General features: G+C 52.6%; 1 protein-coding gene across 2 annotated transcripts in view; it reads left to right on the top strand.

The window, feature by feature from the left end:
* The window catches only part of DGKD (diacylglycerol kinase delta), a 112,464-nt gene that overhangs the window by 74,104 nt on the left and 18,644 nt on the right, over nucleotides 1–19,716 (top strand). For both annotated transcript variants that reach the window (XM_040638862.1, XM_040638867.1), the window contains exons 4-20: nucleotides 422–526; nucleotides 785–917; nucleotides 2,190–2,296; nucleotides 2,678–2,803; nucleotides 2,934–3,036; nucleotides 3,656–3,818; nucleotides 6,607–6,715; nucleotides 9,509–9,648; nucleotides 10,757–10,841; nucleotides 12,036–12,130; nucleotides 12,236–12,335; nucleotides 12,412–12,685; nucleotides 13,454–13,603; nucleotides 14,436–14,564; nucleotides 15,744–15,840; nucleotides 17,386–17,496; nucleotides 19,419–19,515. In XM_040638862.1, coding sequence (XP_040494796.1) covers nucleotides 422–526; nucleotides 785–917; nucleotides 2,190–2,296; nucleotides 2,678–2,803; nucleotides 2,934–3,036; nucleotides 3,656–3,818; nucleotides 6,607–6,715; nucleotides 9,509–9,648; nucleotides 10,757–10,841; nucleotides 12,036–12,130; nucleotides 12,236–12,335; nucleotides 12,412–12,685; nucleotides 13,454–13,603; nucleotides 14,436–14,564; nucleotides 15,744–15,840; nucleotides 17,386–17,496; nucleotides 19,419–19,515 — 2,124 coding nt within the window. The remainder of the gene's footprint in view (nucleotides 1–421; nucleotides 527–784; nucleotides 918–2,189; nucleotides 2,297–2,677; nucleotides 2,804–2,933; nucleotides 3,037–3,655; nucleotides 3,819–6,606; nucleotides 6,716–9,508; nucleotides 9,649–10,756; nucleotides 10,842–12,035; nucleotides 12,131–12,235; nucleotides 12,336–12,411; nucleotides 12,686–13,453; nucleotides 13,604–14,435; nucleotides 14,565–15,743; nucleotides 15,841–17,385; nucleotides 17,497–19,418; nucleotides 19,516–19,716) is intronic.

Here is a 19,716-nt window from a genome sequence, read left to right as displayed (position 1 = left end):
AAATGCTTGCATCATATTTAGAGTAACTTAGACCGACTTTCCCTAAACTGTTCAGATGCTGGACCTCAATTTGTGAACTCTTTGGAGTGATAGCGACTGTGCTTTCTTTCCTTTTTAAAAATTTCCTGTGGCTTATTACTATGTCCAAGTGGTAGATGGTTGATGAATGTCTGCTTAAGTTGATTTTTGGTGAATGTATAAACTAAATTTGATTGTTTTTTGGGTTTGAGGCTTTTCTTGATTTTTAATGACCCATGGTGATCATTTTTATGTTCTGTTCAATTGAGAATCTGAATGAGTCTGTCATTTTTTGTTAAAAAAAATACATGTGGTGAAAGTAGATTTCGAAAAAGTTTGGACAGTTGTTAGCGTTTGTCCTTTGTTCATTGCTCTATTGCTTTTATTTCTTGTTTCTCTCTAGGTCATCACTCCGTGTAGGAAACTCATCCTGTGTGCCGATAACAGGAAGGAAATGGAAGAGTGGATCGCAGCGCTGAAGACCATCCAGAACAGGGAGCACTTTGAGGTCCGGGAAGAGAAACATCCCTTCTTGTTGCCCGCCCGCTACCATTCTGCCGTTGAGCATCAAAACCACGTGTGCACTGAGCGGTCTGGCGCTCACTGGCTCAGCACGTTCCTTGTAAAATTCAGGCTCATTGCTCGTCCTTTTGGCTGACCCTGTCCTCTCCTCTCTTGGAAACTTTATTGAATCCCATTCAGGTTACCACATTCAAGGATGTCAAAGGGACACCTTATCTTTGCCGTCCCTCTTCTGTTCTTCCAGCCTACCCAGTACAGCATGGACCATTTCTCAGGGATGCACAATTGGTACGCCTGCTCCCATGCGAGGCCGACCTACTGCAACGTGTGTCGGGAAGCTCTGTCCGGGGTCACGTCACATGGGCTGTCCTGTGAAGGTACGAGTGGCTTGGTATTCTGCTGGGAAACGTGGCTGGTGGTTCGACTTGATGAAGCCTTAGGACCCCTTGAATGGTCACCACAAGTCAGTCAGTATAGAGTAATTTCTGGGACTCCGTGCTTGTTTATTTTACCTACTAAGGAGTCTGATAAATTATTTTGTATAGTAACAGAACAAAGTAAAAAGGGAAGTGGTGGTAATGAGACATGAAGAGGAAACATGAAGGACACAGGGGAAAAAGAGTTTAAAAATCTGTCCTCCCTGAGGTAGTTCTAGCCCCTCAGTAAGTTGAGCAGATTGATTAAACAGATTTATTAAATACGGTCTTCCAGATCTGGAGGGCAGGTTACAGTGGCTGCACAGGGCAGAGGGCAGGAGCGAGGCGGACAAGCTCTGGACCCTAGGCCACTTCCCACGTGCTGCCTGTTTTTGTGCAACCTGTGAGGTTAAGAATGGTTTGTACATTTTAAATGGTTGTGGAGTGCCTGGGTGGCTCAGTTGGTTAAGCGTCCAACTTTTGATTTTGGCTCAGGTTATGATCTCAGGGTTGTGAGATTGAGCCCCATGTTGGGCTCCGTGCTCAGCACAGCGTCTGCTTGTCCCTCTCCCTTGCCCTCCTTCCATGCTGTTGCCCCCCCATGCCCCCCCCCCACTCACAGTCTCTTGAATTAAAAAAAAAAAAAATCTCTTTTTAAAAAAGATTTATTTATTTGAGAGAGAGAGATTGTAAGCAGGGGGTGGGGGAGAAGGAGAAGCAGATTCTCCACTGAGCATGGAGCCTGACACAGGGCTCAGTCTCAGGACACTGAGATCATGACCTGAACTGAAATCAAGAGTTGGACACATAGCCAACTAAGCCACTCAGGTGCCCCTAAATAAATAAAATCTTAAAAAAAAAAAAAAAGTGGGAAAAAAAAAAGACAATTTTGTGACATAGAAATCCTGTGCTTTTTAACTTTCGGAGACCTTGCATGCAGCATGGTTCGCGGTGGCGCTCTTGCTGCTGGGCAGGGCTGAGGAGTTGGGTCAGAGCCTGTGGGTGGCCCACGAAGCGGACCCCTGCTGTCCCGATGCTGGTCTCGCCGTGCTCAGACTGCTCATACCCTCACTGTGTAGTTTACGACCTGGGGAGTGCTCCGCGTTCGTTCCCAGCTGTCCTAGAAGAACAGGCCAGGTCATGCTGGACCACCTCCTCAAGCATGGGAAGCGCTGTGCTGGACAAGGCTTGAAAAGGTCGAGGCTTGATGGTCCCGTGTCTGTTCTCTTGCAGTGTGCAAATTTAAGGCCCACAAACGGTGTGCTGTGCGTGCAACCAACAACTGCAAGTGGACCACGCTGGCCTCCATCGGGAAAGATATCATTGAGGATGAGGACGGGGTATGCATGGGGGGAGCCTGCCCATGGGGCCCTGCGCCAAGGGTGCCGACCCTGTATAGACCCTCTCCACCTCATGTTGTGTCGGGGCAAGGGGCCCCCCGCCCCCACAGGCTGTGCTCACTTCTCTTGCCCACACTGGGTGTGGGGGGCTGTGCATGGTCTGCACCTCTCAGCCTGGCCAGCCCCTGTGAGTCGTGCTGTGCCCACCAGCAGCAGGAGTAAGGTGCGGGGGAGCACGCTGCAGACCCTGCCCTCTCCCTGCTTGTGTCAAGGAGCTGGTCTTGGTTGAGTTTATTTCAGAGCATTTTCGAGTGAGGGCTTCCTCGCCTGTATGTGGGGCTCTGGGGACGTCCCTAGTGTGCATGTCTCTGTGGTTTGCAGATCGCCATGCCACACCAGTGGCTGGAAGGAAACCTGCCCGTGAGTGCCAAGTGCACGGTGTGTGACAAGACGTGTGGCAGCGTGCTGCGCCTGCAGGACTGGCGCTGCCTCTGGTGCAAGGCCATGGTGAGTGGGTGTGGCCACACAGGCCTGGTAATGGCTTCCTGTACATTCTCAGCCAGCCCAGGAGTGCCCACTCCCGCATTGGCAGGGAGAGTTCCAGGGGATGCAGGTGACCCCTTGTGATGTGTTTCAGGTGCACACGTCATGTAGAGAGTCCTTACAGACCAAGTGCCCGCTGGGCCTGTGCAAGGTGTCGGTCATCCCACCCACTGCGCTCAACAGCATCGATTCTGACGGTGGGTGCCTCACGCTCTCCTGGCTCACCCGTGTTCTCCCCTCCCCTGTGCCGGAATGGGTGACACACATTTGAGGATGCGGTGGCGAAGCGGTCAGGCCAGGCAGCTGGGGAGAGAAGATGTGCACAGAGGTGGTAAACGGAGTCCTGTGGTCATTGGGCACACTTGGACGGGAGCCGGTGCACCGTGCTCTCCATCTGCTGGCTTCCTTCTAGCAGCAGATGTGGGTCAGCGTGCTCACCTGCACCTGCTCACCTGTCCAGACGGTGGATGACGATGTTTGTTAACAGGCCTTGGTAGAAGGTGGGAAACTGGGGTACAGATCTCAGGAACCAGCTCCTCCAGATTGAGGATAAGAGTGAAGGACAGCAGTGGGGTGCATGGTCTCTCTGAAATTGAGTCATGTAAGCACAAGGTCAAATTGGATGGGACTCCTTCCTTCTCCGTGGGGAATGGGGATGGGTAAGAATGTTTACTGATGTCTGGCTGGTGACTGGGCACGCATGTGGAAATTACAGGTTTCTTGCAGGTGTCAGCTGCTTTTTATATGAGTGAGCTCCCGCCAGGCTCTTAGATAGCTTTCTCATTTTCTCCTCTCCCTTTCCATCCACCCGTCCAGGCTTCTGGAAGGCCACGTGCCCTCCGTCCTGCACAAGCCCATTGTTGGTCTTTGTCAATTCCAAAAGTGGGGACAACCAGGGTGTGAAGTTCCTCAGAAGATTCAAACAGCTGCTGAACCCCGCCCAAGTCTTTGACCTCATGAACGGAGGACCACACCTTGGGTAGGAAGCTTATAACCTAGATCTTTCTTGGAGTTTTAAAAACGTTTGAAGATCATGCATGCTCATGAACAGAATGATTCAAAGATACAGAAAAATTTAAATAGGAGATAAAGGTAGTCTGTTGAACAGCGGGTAGAGCCGCATGTCTTTCTAGCTCACTTGTGCAGACACACTTTTAAATCGGGCTACTTACTGCTACTTCCTGTCGCACTGCCTGCTCTTCGCCTCTGTCAGCACGGACGTGTTCTTGTGTCAGTAATTACAGGTCCGCCTTATTCTTTTTAATGGCGAGTCGCACTAAGGAGGACATTCGTCTCCAGTGAGGCCACCAGGGCGAGTCTGCATTTTGGGAGGGTGCGGGAGGTTGTACCTCACAGGTACACTGTACTTACAGGTCCCGTGACCTGTAAGTACACACGCAGATACGTAGAGCCCAGTGGATGGGGCAAAGTAATTACGCCTTCTATCTGTTAGCTGGAGATCTGAGGTGTGTTCTTTCTACTTTCGTACATTGTGTAGTTTGTGGAGAACATTTGCTGCTGTAAATTGTGTCATTTGAATGAATTCTTAGCTTCCTTGCTTGGCAGCACCAATGCAGGGTAGGAGCTCTAAGAGGCTGCCTTGCTTGGAAGGGGGATTGTCCAGGATATCTGTCGTGGAAAGGGCTTGCAGAACGTGTTCTCTGGTGTGTATCTCCCTCGGAGGGTCCTAGGAGTGTGTTGTTTTGGAGCCAGGTGTTGCTGGAACGAGCCCAGGCGCCTGGCAGGGGAGGGGAGCACGCCCCTCGGTGCCCTAGGAGCCTGGCATGTTGCTTTTCCCCATGGGCAGCAAGGCACAGCAGGCAGCTTGCCGGCCTGGTCCTCAGAGGCCACACTTCACGCATTTCTGCAGATGGACGGATGAACTGTCGGTCTGTGCGGGGCGCACATTCACTTGTGGCTTGATGAATAGTCTTAAAAAAAGTGATTTTAGTTAAAAAAAAAATGGGACCAGTGGCAGGATCATCACAAGCCAGGAGTGGACTTGTTTGTATCCCGAACAAGTCTGGGCCTTTACGCAGCAGAGCACCAGGGTCATCGGGTGGGGGCTGTGGAATGGGCGGGGCAGGCTGGCCACACAGAACAGCCGAGTGCCTATCTCGGCGTGCATGCAAACCCCCGAAGTTGGCTGTAGGAGTTCGCGGGGTCGGGGGTGGGGGGCAGGTGGCCAGCCGGCTTCGGAAGCACCCCCCTCCCCCGCCCCCCGCAGAGGTGCCGTGGGTGTTGGTTTAGTAAGTTCCCATTTCTGGGAAGTAGCCTTGACTTCCTGCAGTTCACCGCAAAACTTGGAGATACGGCTTCATTTTCCCAATTCCCAGCCTGGACGTGTCACATCTTCTGCAGAGAAGGGAGGCCTGAGAGAGACCAGTGTTCCCAAGGGAACACACGTGGCTGTTTCTCTCACAGCCTGAAGGTCGGGTACAGCCTTGCTGCTTTCAGGCCCTCAGCCCTGTTGGTAGGCTGAGTTTCCTGCTGTGTTACTCATCCCTGTTTGTTTTCTGAGGACTTCTTTAGGCCGGGACTCTGTGCCAGATGCAAGGCCGAGTAAGGTGGGGTCCTTGTGTTCAGGGTGCGCGGCACACAAACGGGTAGTCAAGGTCACAAGACAGGGAGATCTGTCGCATGAACAGGGGGACGTATAGATTCTTTAGGAACGCAGGGAAGGGGCATACAAATGAAACTGGAGAGTCTGTCGCTTTCTCTGCTGAGCTGGCATTGGGGGAGAGTTAGTGTTTCAGTGGCAGAGAGGGAGGCAGGCAGCCTGCTAGGCTGAGGGCACTCTGTGCAGAGACGTGAGGACATGGTGGGTTGGCTGGGGGAGTGGTGGAGCCAGGACAGGTGGCAGGCAGCTCCTGGCTGAGAGGTTTGAACCTTTCCTGGAAAGAAGTGGCAACTTCTAAAGCTAGACACTCGTGGCGCCCGGGTGGCTCAGTCAGTTAAGCATCAAACTCTTGTTCTCAGCTCAGGTGTTGATCGTAGGGTTGGGCTCCACGCTGGGTATGAAGCCTACTCAAAATAATAAAGCTAGGCACTTGACAAGACTTTCGGGAAGGTCGTGCTGGTGTCATGAATTGGAGGTGTCCCAGAGACGTGTGGTAGGTAGGAGGCTCTTGTAGGGATTACGAGAGAAGCTATGGTGGCCCACACTCCGAGGGGATGACGAGGTTTGGCCCTGTAACTGGGTTCATGGTGCTGCCATTCTTCGAGGAAGGAAGGTTAGAACGAGGAGGTGCCCGTGGGATACGGAGTGACACATTTTGGTAGACAGTTGAAGTGTCCTTTAGGGAGGCCTGGAGGTCATCATGCAAGGTCATTGGTATCTCTGTTGTCCCTGAAGCCAAAACCTGGATAAGACCTCTCAGGAGGAGGGTGAGAAATGAGCAGAAGGCTGTGGGTGTTCTGAAGGGACATTGCATGTAGCAAGGTGACCAAGGGGAGCACAGAAGGGAGATGGAGATAGGTTTGAGGGGAGCTCGATGGGCCTCACAGCCGGAATGGAGGGGCGCAGACAAACTCCTGCAGCCGAGGGCTCCTATGTGAGTGAGGGGCAGTGGGCACAGCGGCGTGGGGGGTGGTGCAGCGGGCTGAGCCTGAGCATACCTGGGCCCTGGCTCCCAGAGGCCTCTTCACAGCAGGGGCCTAGGTCAGCCGAGAGGAGGGCAGGTGGGGCCTTTTGGCTCAGGACTCACTGGCCATCATTTGTCCTTTAGAATGGACCTCATTTCTTTGACATTCTCTTTTCTCTGCAGCTTGCGCTTATTCCAGAAGTTTGATACATTCCGGATTCTGGTTTGTGGTGGGGATGGCAGTGTTGGCTGGGTCCTCTCTGAAATCGACAGCCTCAATCTTCATAAACAGGTACGTGGATGTGGAGGGGCCCAGCCAGGGGAGAGCAATGCTGCGGTTCCGTGATGCTCCTTGTCCCCTTGGCGAAAGTCTTGGAGGGAAGATCAGGCAGCCTGATGGCGTCATGGGACTCGGGAGCTTTGCTGTAGGAATGGGAACTTCACAGAAGTGAAGGGAGCTATGGAAGAACATTCCAGTCCCTGGAGGTCCCAGGGAGGAGCAAGTTGGGAAGTTGGGTGGGACTGCCATTCCATGGCGCCCCACTGGCTTTTTTGGGTAGTGATAGAATCTGCTGCCTGGTGCCTCCTGCTTGTGGGGACAGGGCAGAAGTAGACTTGAACGTCAGGGCACAGTTAGGGTTCATTGGACTTAATCTCTATCGGGTTTTGTTTTTGTTTTTTTGTTTTTTTGCTATTAAATTAAAAATAGATTTTCCTGATTGGAAAACAAAAAAGTGTTCATTGATTTTCCACTTTGCTCCATCGTCCTCTTTCCCCACCCCTCAATGTTAGCCACTGCTGCTAACATTTCAGTGACTTTCAGAACTCCTGTCGACATACATATGTAGTATAAGATATGATGCATTTTATTTTAAACAGACTCACATTACCCGTGCTGTCCTGTTACTGCGTTTTGGCTTGTGATGCTCATCAGTAAACGGAGAGCTTTGTGACAGTTTTCCATCGGTGGAGCCACGCGGCCCCGGTTGGCTTGCCTTCCTGCTCCGTGGAGGCTTAGGTTGCTCTTGGTCGGGGCTGTGCCAGTTCACCTTCCTGATGCTGCAGAAACTGTCCCTTCCCCTTCACTGTCTGTTGCTCATCTTCTTAGTTTTGCCCAACTAAGTAGACAAAAAGGGTATGCTTGATTTTTATTTCTTTGGTACGGATGAAATCAAACATCTCAGTTAACTATGAATTTTTAGATGAATCAGGTGTTCATGTTTTTTTGCCTAGTTTTCTATTAGGGTATTTACCTTTTTAAAACATTTGATTTCTAAGGATTATTGTTATAATAGAGATATAAATTCCTTGTTGGTCATATTTTTTTCTAGTTTGTCATTTGCTTTCAACATGTTTTTCGAATCTTCGACCTGACTTGAGCATATTTTTCAGAGACTTAGCCTTCTCTCGCGACTCTTAGTGTTGGTGGTCTTAGTAAGTGGGTGGACTGTTGTCTGTGGTTAGCCCTGGGCTCCGGGGCGGTGTTGAGAAGCCCCCCTGCCCCCCCCCAGGTCTGTGCGGTGAACTGCTCAGCTCGGGCACATACTGCCCCCTAGTGGTGAAGGTGAACTAGTACACTTGGGGCCAGGATTATTTACAAGTTCATTATCACTAGTCAGGAAGCCTGGGAGGCCAGTCATTTGTTTACATCCATTCAGCTGAGTTCAGTGAGCATCCATCTCCTTTGGCTTCTCTGTGGCACTTGGTCCTGGTCCCTCCCCCACTTGCCTGGCTTCCCAGAGACCCCACCCTCACCCTCTCACTGTTCTCTTTTTCCTGGCTGCCCTCCGGCCTGCTTACCTGCCTCATAGTGCCTCAAGCCTGTCATTTTCAGCACTGAACCCACCACTCAGCCCCACCCATCCTGCATTTTTTCCCTTAGAGTCTGAAAATGTTGTCCACCAGACATCCAAGCCAGAAATCTGACAGTTGTTCTGGATTCTTCCCTTGCTGTCCCTCATTTCTAGTTAATCACTGGAGTTACGCCGCAGGGTGTCTAGGTCATCTCCTATGTGCTGCTGAGTATACCTCAGCTGACCCTGGGCCTCTGTCTGTCCAGGCCTCTGTCCGTCCGCTCCTCACCAAGGGCCTTCCCTACGGGCAGTTTTGCTTACTCACCCCCTCTGCTGAGCATTCTTTGGTGTCTCCATGGCTTTAGGATAAAGTCCAGAGTTTAACATAGTTTATCAGAGCCCCCGGTGTGGCTCCTTCTTCATCTCTGCTTCTCTGACTTCCTCTCTCCTGACGTGGCAGATGGGTCACCTCTCCACCTGGAACACCACTGTGCCTTCCATGCGCCGCCTTCTCCTTTTCTTTAAGGTTCCAGCACCCGGTCTCTCCGCATCGTGTGCTGGGGTTCCTTGTCCTTGTGGAGGACCGACCGCGCTTCCCCAGGCTGCCTGCAGAGCTGGAGGCCAAGTTCTTGGGCATGCAGCGTCTAGGGAGCCCCCTGAGCCTGAACTGACCCGATGAGAGTTCCAGGTGGAGGGCCGGGCCTGAGCAGCTCATACTGTCACTCTGGGGAGGGTCAGGTGGAAGCCTGTAGGCTGAGCACGGGGGCATGCTCAGGTTTGATGACCAGACTGTGGATGTCCTGGTCCTTGTTTTTGATAGGACTTAGAAGCCAGGAGTGAAACAACACTAGTGATGTTTTTGGAAGATGATTCTGGCATTAGTGAGTGAGATGTAGTGTGGATGGAGAGGTGGTGGGGGGGTGGGACTCAGAGAATGATTCTCTATAGGGGTTCACAGATACTCACAGGAAGGGACAGGATTGTGGCCATGGTAGTGAAAATGGGAAGGAAGAGGATTTTGAAAATCTACATCAGAAAGGTCATAGAAGATTTAGTGTCAAAATGAGAAATGGATGTGGGAGAGGGTGGATCAGATGGTTCTGTAATCTTCTCTCGGATTAGAAGACCCCCTGTCATGTCTAGCTTAGAAGAACCTCTGTCTTGTCTAGGGGGCTCTGCCTAGACTATGAGAGCCAACCCATCCTAGAGGAGACCTCTCGCTGAACTTAGCCACTGTTGTAGGTAACAGGGAGGATGTTTAATGCTGTGTCTTCCCCTCTGTGTCCTGCCAGTGTCAGCTGGGAGTGCTGCCCCTCGGCACAGGGAACGACCTGGCTCGAGTGTTAGGCTGGGGCTCAGCCTGTGATGACGACACCCAGCTCCCGCAGATCTTGGAAAAGCTGGAACGAGCCAGCACCAAGATGCTGGACCGGTGAGTGGAGGGCGTTCTCATACCACACAAGGCCGGTCACCTTGACCAGGTGTTCTCAGCGTGGACTCCCTGGAGAACATCGGTCCTGTGCAACTGTTTGTAGAAACTGGACCTGAATGAGAATTATTGAATCAATGTGTTGTATGCCTGAAACTAACATAAACACTGGATGTGAATTACACTTCACTAAGAAACATAAAAGAGTCAAACAGATCTGCTGTGTCTTATATTCCTGGTCAGGAAAAGAAAAATAATCTCACCTACCTGGTGGGGGTGTGAGAGATGAGAGTTAATTCACTTAGTCAATTCAACTGGAGTTTGTTGAAAAAAAAAATTAGACCTGAGCAGGAATTCTTTTTTTTCTGGTATTTCTAACTTTTCATCAGATTATGCAGAACGTAAAAACAGCCAGAACAGTGGAGGAACTGTGCCCTTGAGTGGTCGGGCGTGGTGAGGCCTTGGGGTGTTGGAGAGGGTGGCTGTGCCCCCTGTGGACACCTGTCAGCAGAGTCATCCTTATCATAAGGCTGGGTGATCTCATTTCCCCATATTCTGTTCCCAGAAGAATCTAAGTTCTGGGTAATTGTCCTGGGTAGGTTTTAAAAATATTTTGGCATCCTTTTTGAGTGAGCTGCTTTTAGTTCTGAGCTAGATGTAGGAAATCCCACTAACCACATGCCGGTGGTAAATCGGTCTCACTGACAACGCTTCACGGTCTCGGGAAGGACCCTGTAGTTGCGATTGGCAGTGTGACTCATAGCACACTCTGGCCACCCCTGCCGTGTCTTCGCTCTTTGAGGGAGGTGTACGTGCCTTTGGTGCCTGTGAAATGCTCACATGCGGGAGAGCTGGCTGCTGGCCGGGGGGTGTTAGTACTCTGCAGAAGGGGAACCCGTCTCTCGCAGAAGCAGATGTTCCTTCGTGGGATCCCTTTCCTCTCTTTCAGGGGGGATGCATGCCTTACTGGTTGTGATGTTTGTTTCCAGCTCAGTGAGGAGCCAAGTTATGGGATGCAGAGCGTGGAGCTAAAGGGCGTACAGCTACAGTTAGGTTGTCAGCTTCCCCGGGGGGCCGGGCGACCTGCTGAGAGCTGCCTTTGCGTGTGCAGGTGGAGTGTCATGGCTTACGAGACCAGACTCCCGCGGCAGGCCTCCTCCTCCACGGGCACCGAAGACTTCAGTGAGGGCTCTGAGGTATTTGCTGTCGCGCCCCCCAGCACCATCTCACTGGCCTACTCACCAGTTCATGCTGCGTCCCCCGCCCTCCGGTGAGGTCCTGCCCGAGGTTAGACCTGCAGAGGTGCAGGCTCAGCCTGGGGTCGTGCTGCAGCTGAGTGAATTGTGACTGCTTTGTGGGCTTTGGTGTCATCTGGGGCCTTCCCGGGGTTACCCCAGGATTTGGGTTCCTTGTGACGACAGTCTCCTAGGACTTCCTGCTCTTACAACATAGACTCCCGAGGCTGCGCCCCTGCTGCCATTGTCCCCACCAGGCCCCAGGCTCCCTCTCTGGTCCCACGTCCTCTAGAACCCCCTCCAGTCTGCCACCCTTGTGGTTAGCCTATGCTAGTTCAGCATCCAGCTGTTCTCTGCATTTTACGGTCGCTCTGTGACTCAGTGGTCCCCTAAGGGCCTAGACTTTGCCCACACTAGTGCAGCGCCTGGCACACAGCTGTGCTCATTCCCACTGGGCAAGCTGGCTGCTGGCTGAGCAGAGAGAATGCTCTGCCAAGGGCTTTCTCTCCGTCAGGAGGGTCAAGGACAATGGGCTAGGGCAGCAGTCAGCAAGCAATGACCCCCCCCCCCAGCTCCAATCTGCCCGGGCCTGCTTTGACCTGGCCTATGAGTAAAGAATGGTTTGTACATTTTGAGAGAGGAAGAATACGGAGTGCAAAGTGTAAAATATTTACTGTCTGGCTGTCCCTGGGCTTGGGCCTAGAGGGTTTGTCACACGGTAATCCCATATCAGCAGGCGGAGGTGAGTGGTAAGGGGGTCATTTACACTGAGAGAACAGGCGCCTGAGCCAGGTCCCAACCAAAAAAAGAAATATGTTGTCCGCTGTGAATGGAGCCTCAGTTCAGGAACGCTGCCTGTCGGCCTTGCTGCTGTAAGGTACGAGGATTAAAGACTGCACTTCCTAGCACAGGCTGGAGGTGTGCAGTCATTAGTCTGCGCTAATTAGTGCGAGCTGTTTGCAAGATTTGGTCCACGTGGTCTTTTTTGTTAAGATCTGTTCACAGCTTGATGAAGCTTTTGAAATCTTTCAGCCAGCACTGGCGCATCTCAGATTGGCGTGTGAAGTGAGCTGAGGCCCCGGGCTAGCCCGGGAAGTGGGTGTGGAGTTCACTGGGAGCTTCCAGTCACCCCACCCTGTCTTGGGATAACTATAGGTGCAACAAATTCTCTTCTATGAAGACTCAGTAGCGGCCCATCTTTCTAAAATCCTGACCTCCGACCAGCACTCGGTGGTGATCTCATCGGCCAAGTGAGTGCCCGGTGGCTTTGGGGGAGCCAGGGGTCAACCTCGCAGGGCACCTGGTTCCCAGGCAGAACTTTCTCTGGAAGTGTCTTTCCATGTTTCCTCCCACAGAGTGCTCTGTGAGACGGTGAAGGACTTCGTGGCTCGGGTGGGGAAGGCCTATGAGAAGACCACTGAGAGCTCGGAGGAGTCAGAGGTCATGGCCAAGAAGGTCCGTCCCTGGGCCCGTGGGCAGGAGGGTGTAGGGTGAAGAAGCATTCCGCCCCATTCCGTTTGTTTTCCATCAGTGCTCTGTCCTGAAAGAGAAGCTGGACTCTCTCCTCAAGACCCTGGATGATGAGTCCCAGGCCTCGTCTTCCCTGCCCACCCCGCCCCCCACAATCGCGGAGGAGGCGGAAGATGGAGAGGGGGCGGGCAGCGGCTGCGGCTCCTCCGGGGAGCGCTCGGTGGGGTCAGCGTGCCCTGCCCGGCCACAGATATTCCGTCCACGGGAACAACTCATGCTCAGAGCCAACAGCCTGAAGAAAGCTATCCGTCAGATCATAGAACACACAGAAAAAGGTAGCGGGTCTCTTAATGGTGAAGTAGCCTTCTTCAGCAAGCACTGCTTTTCCCTCAAACATGGTGACAAACAGGAATCCACCGAGTAGGCCCCAACCAGATGCCCCAAGGTCACTTGCAGCCTGTGTGGTGAGAGTATACTGGGGAACATTATCCCTCCTAACCACACTTGTGTCTGGTGGAAGGACTGGAGGGAGCAGAAAGTAGAGGGCAGAGCAGGATGGTGCCCCAACAGGGGAACACTGCAAACACATGGTGACCTGTAGGCTTCTTATGCCCAGCCTCCGTCTGGCTGTGTTGTTCTCAATCTGTGTGCTTTCTCATTACCCTCAGAAACCATTTCACCCTGCTCCCACTTACGCCAGACCCTTCCCAGCAGACCATCCTCCTCGTCCTTCAGTGAGAAGCATGGGTTGTGACCCCCCCCGGTGTGTGCGTGTCAGCCCTGCTCCTGGCCTGATGGTTGGGTGGAGGCCCTGTGTGGCCTCACTCTGCTCGCCTTCTCCATGTCTTCCAGCTCCTTGGCTCTCCCCCTTCTTCCCAGCCCGTCCACACGGATGGCCAGGGCCCAGCGTTCTTGCAGGGCTGGGAGGACAGTGGGGACAGGGTGGCCACTTCGGGCTGTGAGCCTTCAGCTGAGAGGACGTCTGAAGAGAGTTCATGGAGACGAGGAGGGGAGCCCGTGGTGCGCAGGCACTGTGTGGGCCAGGCGCCATCCGTGCACTCTGCCGGAGCGCGCTCAGCTGCAGGTGTTCTTTCCTTGCACAGCTGTCGACGAGCAGAACGCCCAGACCCAGGAACAGGAAGGGTTTGCCTTGAGTCTCTCTGAGTCAGAGGAGAAAAAAGACCCGAAGTCGGATGACAGAGTGTGTCCCACTGAGAGCTGCGGGGTTGCCAAGGGCAGGAGCCTCCGCAAAGGTACTGGTCAGTCCTGATGACCCCGTCACTGTGATCGGGCCCTGGGGTTTGCAGTAGTCAGAAAGCTTGCCCTGCGAAGTTTTAGGATGCCTTCTCATAATTGCTTTAGCCACTTGGCAACGTAAAAAGTCACGAACATGCAGCCTATTTCTGTGCACCACCTCCCTTGTCTGGAGAAGGCCCAGCAGGACCGCCATAGGAAGGAGTGTGCTTTCCTCAGAACCTGCCCATACAGCCCAGACCCAACCCAGGGCTCAGGCACCCCTGTGCAAGTTGCTCCAGGCCAGGCTGCCTGGCGTTTTGGCCAGGGTGCCACCTCACCCTAGTGTCTGTACGCCTGGGGACCCCTATCCCTCCTGGAGTGGCCCCCCAGCCCAGGCTGTTGCTGTGGAGAGGCACCGCCTCCCCACTGACTGTGTAGCCCCCTCCCTCATAACCTGTACACCCGCCCAGAGATGTCTGCCTAAGCATTTACTCTGTGACCATTACTGCTCTGAGCTCCACTCTGCCCATGCGCGGATGCCCACAGCCCAGACTGTGACAGGGAGTCAGCCCAGCCTCCCCGTCCCAGTCTTGGCAGCGCCTGTGTCACCCTCTAGAGGGCGCCCAGACCCACTTGCCTCTCTGGCCCTTTCCCATTTCCCCTCCTCTCTCCTGGGCCTCTTGATTTGTCTTGCACACTCGGCCGGCCGGCCGAGGGTTGACTGGGGGCTTACGACCCTTCCTCACTCCCCACAGCCCTTGCAACAGTCATTTCTCTAATGCCCTCTCCCAGTGCTTCAGTAATGTTCTATTTTGGTTGGTTTTATGGCTTTCCGTTCTGTTTTTGTAGTGTCCAAATCCCCATGTGAGAAGCTGATAAGCAAAGGAAGTTTGTCCCTGGGCAGTTCTGCCTCTCTTCCTCCCCAGTCAGGAAACCGGGATGGCCTGCCAGCCCTGAACACCAAGATCCTGTTCTCAAGTGAGTGTCCCCGGCAGGTTGGCCGTGTGTGCCTGTGGGCCAGTGCGGGTGGGGCGCTAACTTGCCAGCTAGCGAGGTCAAGGGCCTGTCACTTTGCCTGGCACTGAGTCTGTGGGAATGAATGAGACCAGGTCCTTGTCCTTCAAGAGTTTATGTACAGGTCTGTGGGAAATAGAGATTGGGTTTCAAAGTTATGTCATGGCATGAAAAGTGCCTTTATTTACTATAAAGGGCGGCCAGCCCCCAAATCACTGCCAGAGGCCCCAGGAAGAGGTCACTGAGGCGGTGATACTTGAGCTGGCTCCTGAAGGATGAATAGGAGTTATCCTGAGTGAAAGGGAGCGGTGGGCGGGGTGTGATGGGGACCCAAGGGAGTCATCCTGTCATTTCTAGCATGAATGTAGGAGGCTACAACTGGCCACCAGGAGAGTTGGGCCCAGTCCACTTTCCTGTCTCTGCTTTCATTTTGCCCAGGTTAGGGTGGCGGTACTCTATCTGCAACAGGAAGGAGTAGCACAGGGGGTTGAGGTGGCCGGTAAGAGCCCCCTAACCAGCTTCAGGTGACTTCCTGAGGCCTCCTGGGCCTGGCAGAGTGCACGCCACACCATCTGCTCCCATAAGTGATAACTGAATAGAAAGAAAATTCCAGAAGTCCTGGGAGATGAGGCTAATGAGATGTATTTAGTTCATCAGAGGCATAATTGTCACCGGAAGGGGTTAATTAGCAGAGCTCCATCTCTGCCTTAATGTTTGCCTTAAAATTTGTAAGTTGGTGCAGGTTTCTTGGGGGTTCTGGTCACTTGGGCTGTTCTCCGGAATGTCGCCTCACAGAGCCGTGTGACTGAACGCCAGGATTACTTGTACTGAGAGATCATTTCGGTGGCGCTCCTTACATGTAATGAGAGCTGTCTTCATAAGCTCTTCTTTACTGTGTCTGCAGGTCGTGGTTTCTACCCCCCCCCCCCCAGTGTGTTTGTTTTTGCTCCACAAATAGGGATTTATGATGGTGATTTTTGACCTGAAACACTTAATTGTCAAAATTTGGATCTGTTTATACATTGTTTAGAAATAACTTAATTGCAGTAATGTTTTGAAGAATACATGTCCCTTGGCTGGAGGACAGGAGCTCTTAATTCAGTGAATCCTGACCTGTGGTCTCTTCCTCTTTCCTCCTTACAGACGTTCGGGCTGGGATGTCTGGTTCCTTGCCCGGAGGTTCCGTCATTAGTCGCTTATTAATTAATGCTGATCCCTTTAACTCGGAACCGGAAAACCTGTGAGTATGGGGGTAAACCAGGCGAGCATGTTGTTAAAAGAATGTCGGAGCCCAGAAAACAGATTTGGAATTGGCTGCAGGAATCTATGTACGGTTGACTCCAGCTTCATTAGCTGATAAGGAAAACTTAGAAATTGTGATGCCTCAGCTAAGCGTCTGGTTGGAACCTTCCGTGGCCGCACAGCCTGTCCCTGTTCATCCCAGCTTCCTGCACAGGTCCCACGTCAGTGGTTCCTGAACATCCCCTGGGGTCTCAGGTTTTTGGCAGGTTCAGAAGCTTCTGCTGGGAGCCCAGTCTCTCCATTCTCCTTCCCTTGTCCCCATGCTATTTTTCTGGATCGGACCCCTCCCTTTCCCCAGGACCTATAAATACTGGTCAGCACGTGGTCTTTTGCTCAGAAAACAGTTCTGTTCTGAACTTTGCTCTCACTAAGCTGTTAGGCGCTTGGATTAGATGTGTCATAAAAACACATCCATGTGGTGATTGCTTCTCAAATCAGGCTTCAAATGCCTGTTAACCTAAAATGTGGCAGGGTTCTGCCCCAGGCTGTATTCCCCAGGGAGTCTGTGTGGGAACTGCCATCAGGAATGCCAGGCATGTAAATTTCTCCTTGCTGCTTTCTCCGGGTGGAGGATCAGGGACTCCTTTCAGTCAGCTGCCCTGGAGGGAAACGAGGGTCCACGGAGCCCCTTTGTGACCCCTATAGTCACAATGATTGTGGGGCAGGGGAGGCTGAGAAGCTGGAGTGAAAGGAGTCTCATCAGCGGTGGACACGGGGAAGGAAGGTGCTGCCATGGGGGATGGGATGGACGTTTTCACATTTGGAGACAGCTTTGATTGGGTCTAGGGATGTTTGAGGCACGTTCTGAGATCCACAGTTGAAAATGTGTGAGTATATGTGCTGTAGATACCGTCAGGTTTCATGTTGCTCGTGGGAATGTGAGACGGCACAGCCGCTCTGGGAAATAGTCTGGCAGCACCTCAAAACCCAGTTTCCATGTGGCCCAGACTGCCTCTCCTGGGGCCACACCCAAGAGGAGGGAGAACGTGTCCACCCCAGTGTGAGTGTTGGTGACCAGTGGAGTGCTGGTCAGCCACTGGGAGGGATGAGGCCCTGAGCACGGATAAGCCCTGAAAACATTATGCTCAGTGAAAGGAGCCAGACGCAGAGGACCATACACTGTGGGATCCATTTATATGAAACTTGCAGAGTAGGCATACCACGGAGACAGAAAGCAGAACCGTAGTTGTCAGGGCTGGGGTGGTTTGTGGACTGATGGCTAAAGGGGGTGGCTTGGTTTTGGGGTGACGAGATGTCCTAAAATGGATAGTAGTGATGGTTACTGGTTACATGACCGAGTATGTTAAAAAGCACCGAGTCCTATGTTCGAAATGGGTACGTCAGGTGGTCTGTAAGTTCTAGGTCAGGAAAGCTGCTCCTGAGGGACGAGGCCTGAGTTTGCCCTCAGGAAGAACTGCTTGGAGGTTGGGAGGCTGTGAAGTGACCGGAGATTGTTCTCAGTGGTCTGAAACCCGCTTTGCAGAGAGTATTACACAGAGAAGTGCGTCATGAACAATTACTTTGGCATCGGCCTGGATGCGAAGATATCCCTGGACTTCAACAACAAGCGTGATGAGCACCCAGAGAAGTGCAGGTAGGCGGTGGCTTATGTGCACACCTGCCTTCGCAGGAGTGAGGTGGCTTCTGGAGTCAGCGAGGTAAAGGAGGCGCAGAGTGTGGCAGAAGGCATATGGAAGGCCCGGATGCCTTGTTTTCAGAAAGGGAGGTGCTTTTACAAGACGTGGGTGGAACCAGGTCAGAGTCCAGGAGGCCAGCCTGGAGGAGGCTTCCACCCCTCAGGGCTGGCGTGGTCAGGGCAAATACTACATGAGAAAATGAGTGACTACAGTCAGTCAAAGTGTCTGAGTCTCTGGAGAATCCTAAGTACACGGCGATGCTATAAAGGGACAGGTGACATTAAGTGTGCTGAGAAGTGACTGTGCCAGACACGGGAGTCCCTGGCAGCGTTGGGGGCGGCTCTGTGTGTTCCTCACGACCAGGCAGAGCTGGGCGGCCCTGTTGGCTCCCCACAAAGCCCATGAGAAGATGCCCCTCCACAGAAAGACAGCCACATGAGAGGCCTGAGGGTGTCCCTGGAGATGTTCAGTTTTTTCCCCTAAATTACCTTTGCTCACCCCTGCTGGCCTAGGGAGGGGGTGGAGAGAAATGGGCAGGTTTCCTCCTGGGTCGACGTGGAGATTCTGTCTCCTCCATGGAAACATGAGAAGTGAAGCAGGGAGCTAGCATCTCCCACCGCACCCCTCAGTAATCCCCTGGAGGAGGAGACTGTTGAGCTTCAACATTCTAGAACTGGCGAGGGAGAAGCTGGCATGAGTTTGGGCAGAGACAGGACAGCCGCTGACGTCGGAGTCAGGGGGCCCCTTGCTGGAGAGCCTGCACGTTTGCTCCGTGTGCCCCTTGCACGCTTGGTGCTATTATCACTCGGAGGGGTGACACTGGGGGAGCTGGGTGGGAGGGGCTCACACACCTAAGGACTTGCTCTGGTGTCACCAGAGTTCTGTGTAGTTGGAAGTTTCTTGGAAAACAAAATCAAGCATAAGAATACAAGAAACCTTTGAACTCTGGGGCTTGCGAGTAGTGGAGACGGTCTCCGAGGCCCCCAGGGACATCTCTGTTCTATAGCTCATGGTGGTGAACCTGAATCATTTAAAAATACCCTGTTAGTTCGAAAATAACAGAAAAAGATGTTACAGTTTACATAATTTAACAGAGTAAAATAGGTGAACAGGGCCATGCATGATACATTTTTAGAACCATGGGACCCTGCTAGGGGATATTCCCTGAGTTTGTATCAGGAGCTTTGAAAAGGCCTAAGAGGAATTCCATTTCTAGGAGTCTGTCCTAAAGAAGTAACTGGAAATGTTTGCAAGGAGGTGTGTGCAAAGGGATGACTGCCACGTGATTTACAGAGCCCGGGAGTGGAGGTGTCTGGGTCCATTCGGAGGGGTTAAGTTGTCCGGCGACGGTGGGGAGGTGCCCTGCTGGGGTCAGTCCCGCCTCCAGACACCGGGTGCAGGGCCAGGTGAGCAGAGTTGGTCAGGAGACCGTAGACCTGTAAGTCAAATACCTCAAAAGATTGAGGAAGTACTGAAGTTTTTATCATCAGTATGTATAGATGTGGGGATTATGAAGATTATTTGCTTCTTTGTGCTTTTCTGCACTTCCCAAATTTTCCACAGTAAGCATAGTTTTACAGCTAGAAAAAATCATCATCAAGTTTTTTATGAGGTTCTGTAATGTCTATAAATTGCTTTCTAGGGAGTGTTATTTTTCAGCAGAATTTTCCATCAACAGATGTATTTCTTTGTGTGTGTCTTACACAGACACAGGACGAGGAGATGTCCGTCCTTACCTCGAGCTGTCTGTGCTGTGTGTGGATGCTGCGTCTGACCGGTGTGTGGTCAGATGTGTCCCTACAGTAGCTCGTGGCAGTGACTGTGGTTCACTGCATGAAGAGAGCTGAGATCCTGTCAGTTCTTTGCTTTCCACCTGCAGGAGTCGGACCAAGAACATGATGTGGTACGGAGTTCTCGGAACCAAAGAGTTGCTGCACAGAACCTACAAGAACCTGGAGCAGAAGGTCCTGTTGGAGGTGAGCGGGAAGGGCTCTCCTGCAATTGCAGGCAGTCAGGGGCCCCTCTGGTCTACTGTTAGCCCTTCTCCCAGCTGGGTGGGGACTCCCTCTGCCCTTTTGGTCCCTCAGTGAGAGTTCAGCTGTGGCCGTGGCCTCTGCAGCCCGGGGTGGGGGTGAGGTTGGATTGCTGGTGAAGAAGGACCAGGTCGATGCTGTGCC

Source organism: Ursus maritimus, unplaced genomic scaffold (genome assembly GCF_017311325.1).
Source record: "Ursus maritimus isolate PB19 unplaced genomic scaffold, ASM1731132v1 scaffold_1, whole genome shotgun sequence".
Classification (NCBI taxonomy): Eukaryota; Metazoa; Chordata; class Mammalia; order Carnivora; family Ursidae; genus Ursus; species Ursus maritimus.
Note: the sequence above shows the minus strand (reverse complement) of the source record. Positions and strands in the feature narration are given on the sequence as shown.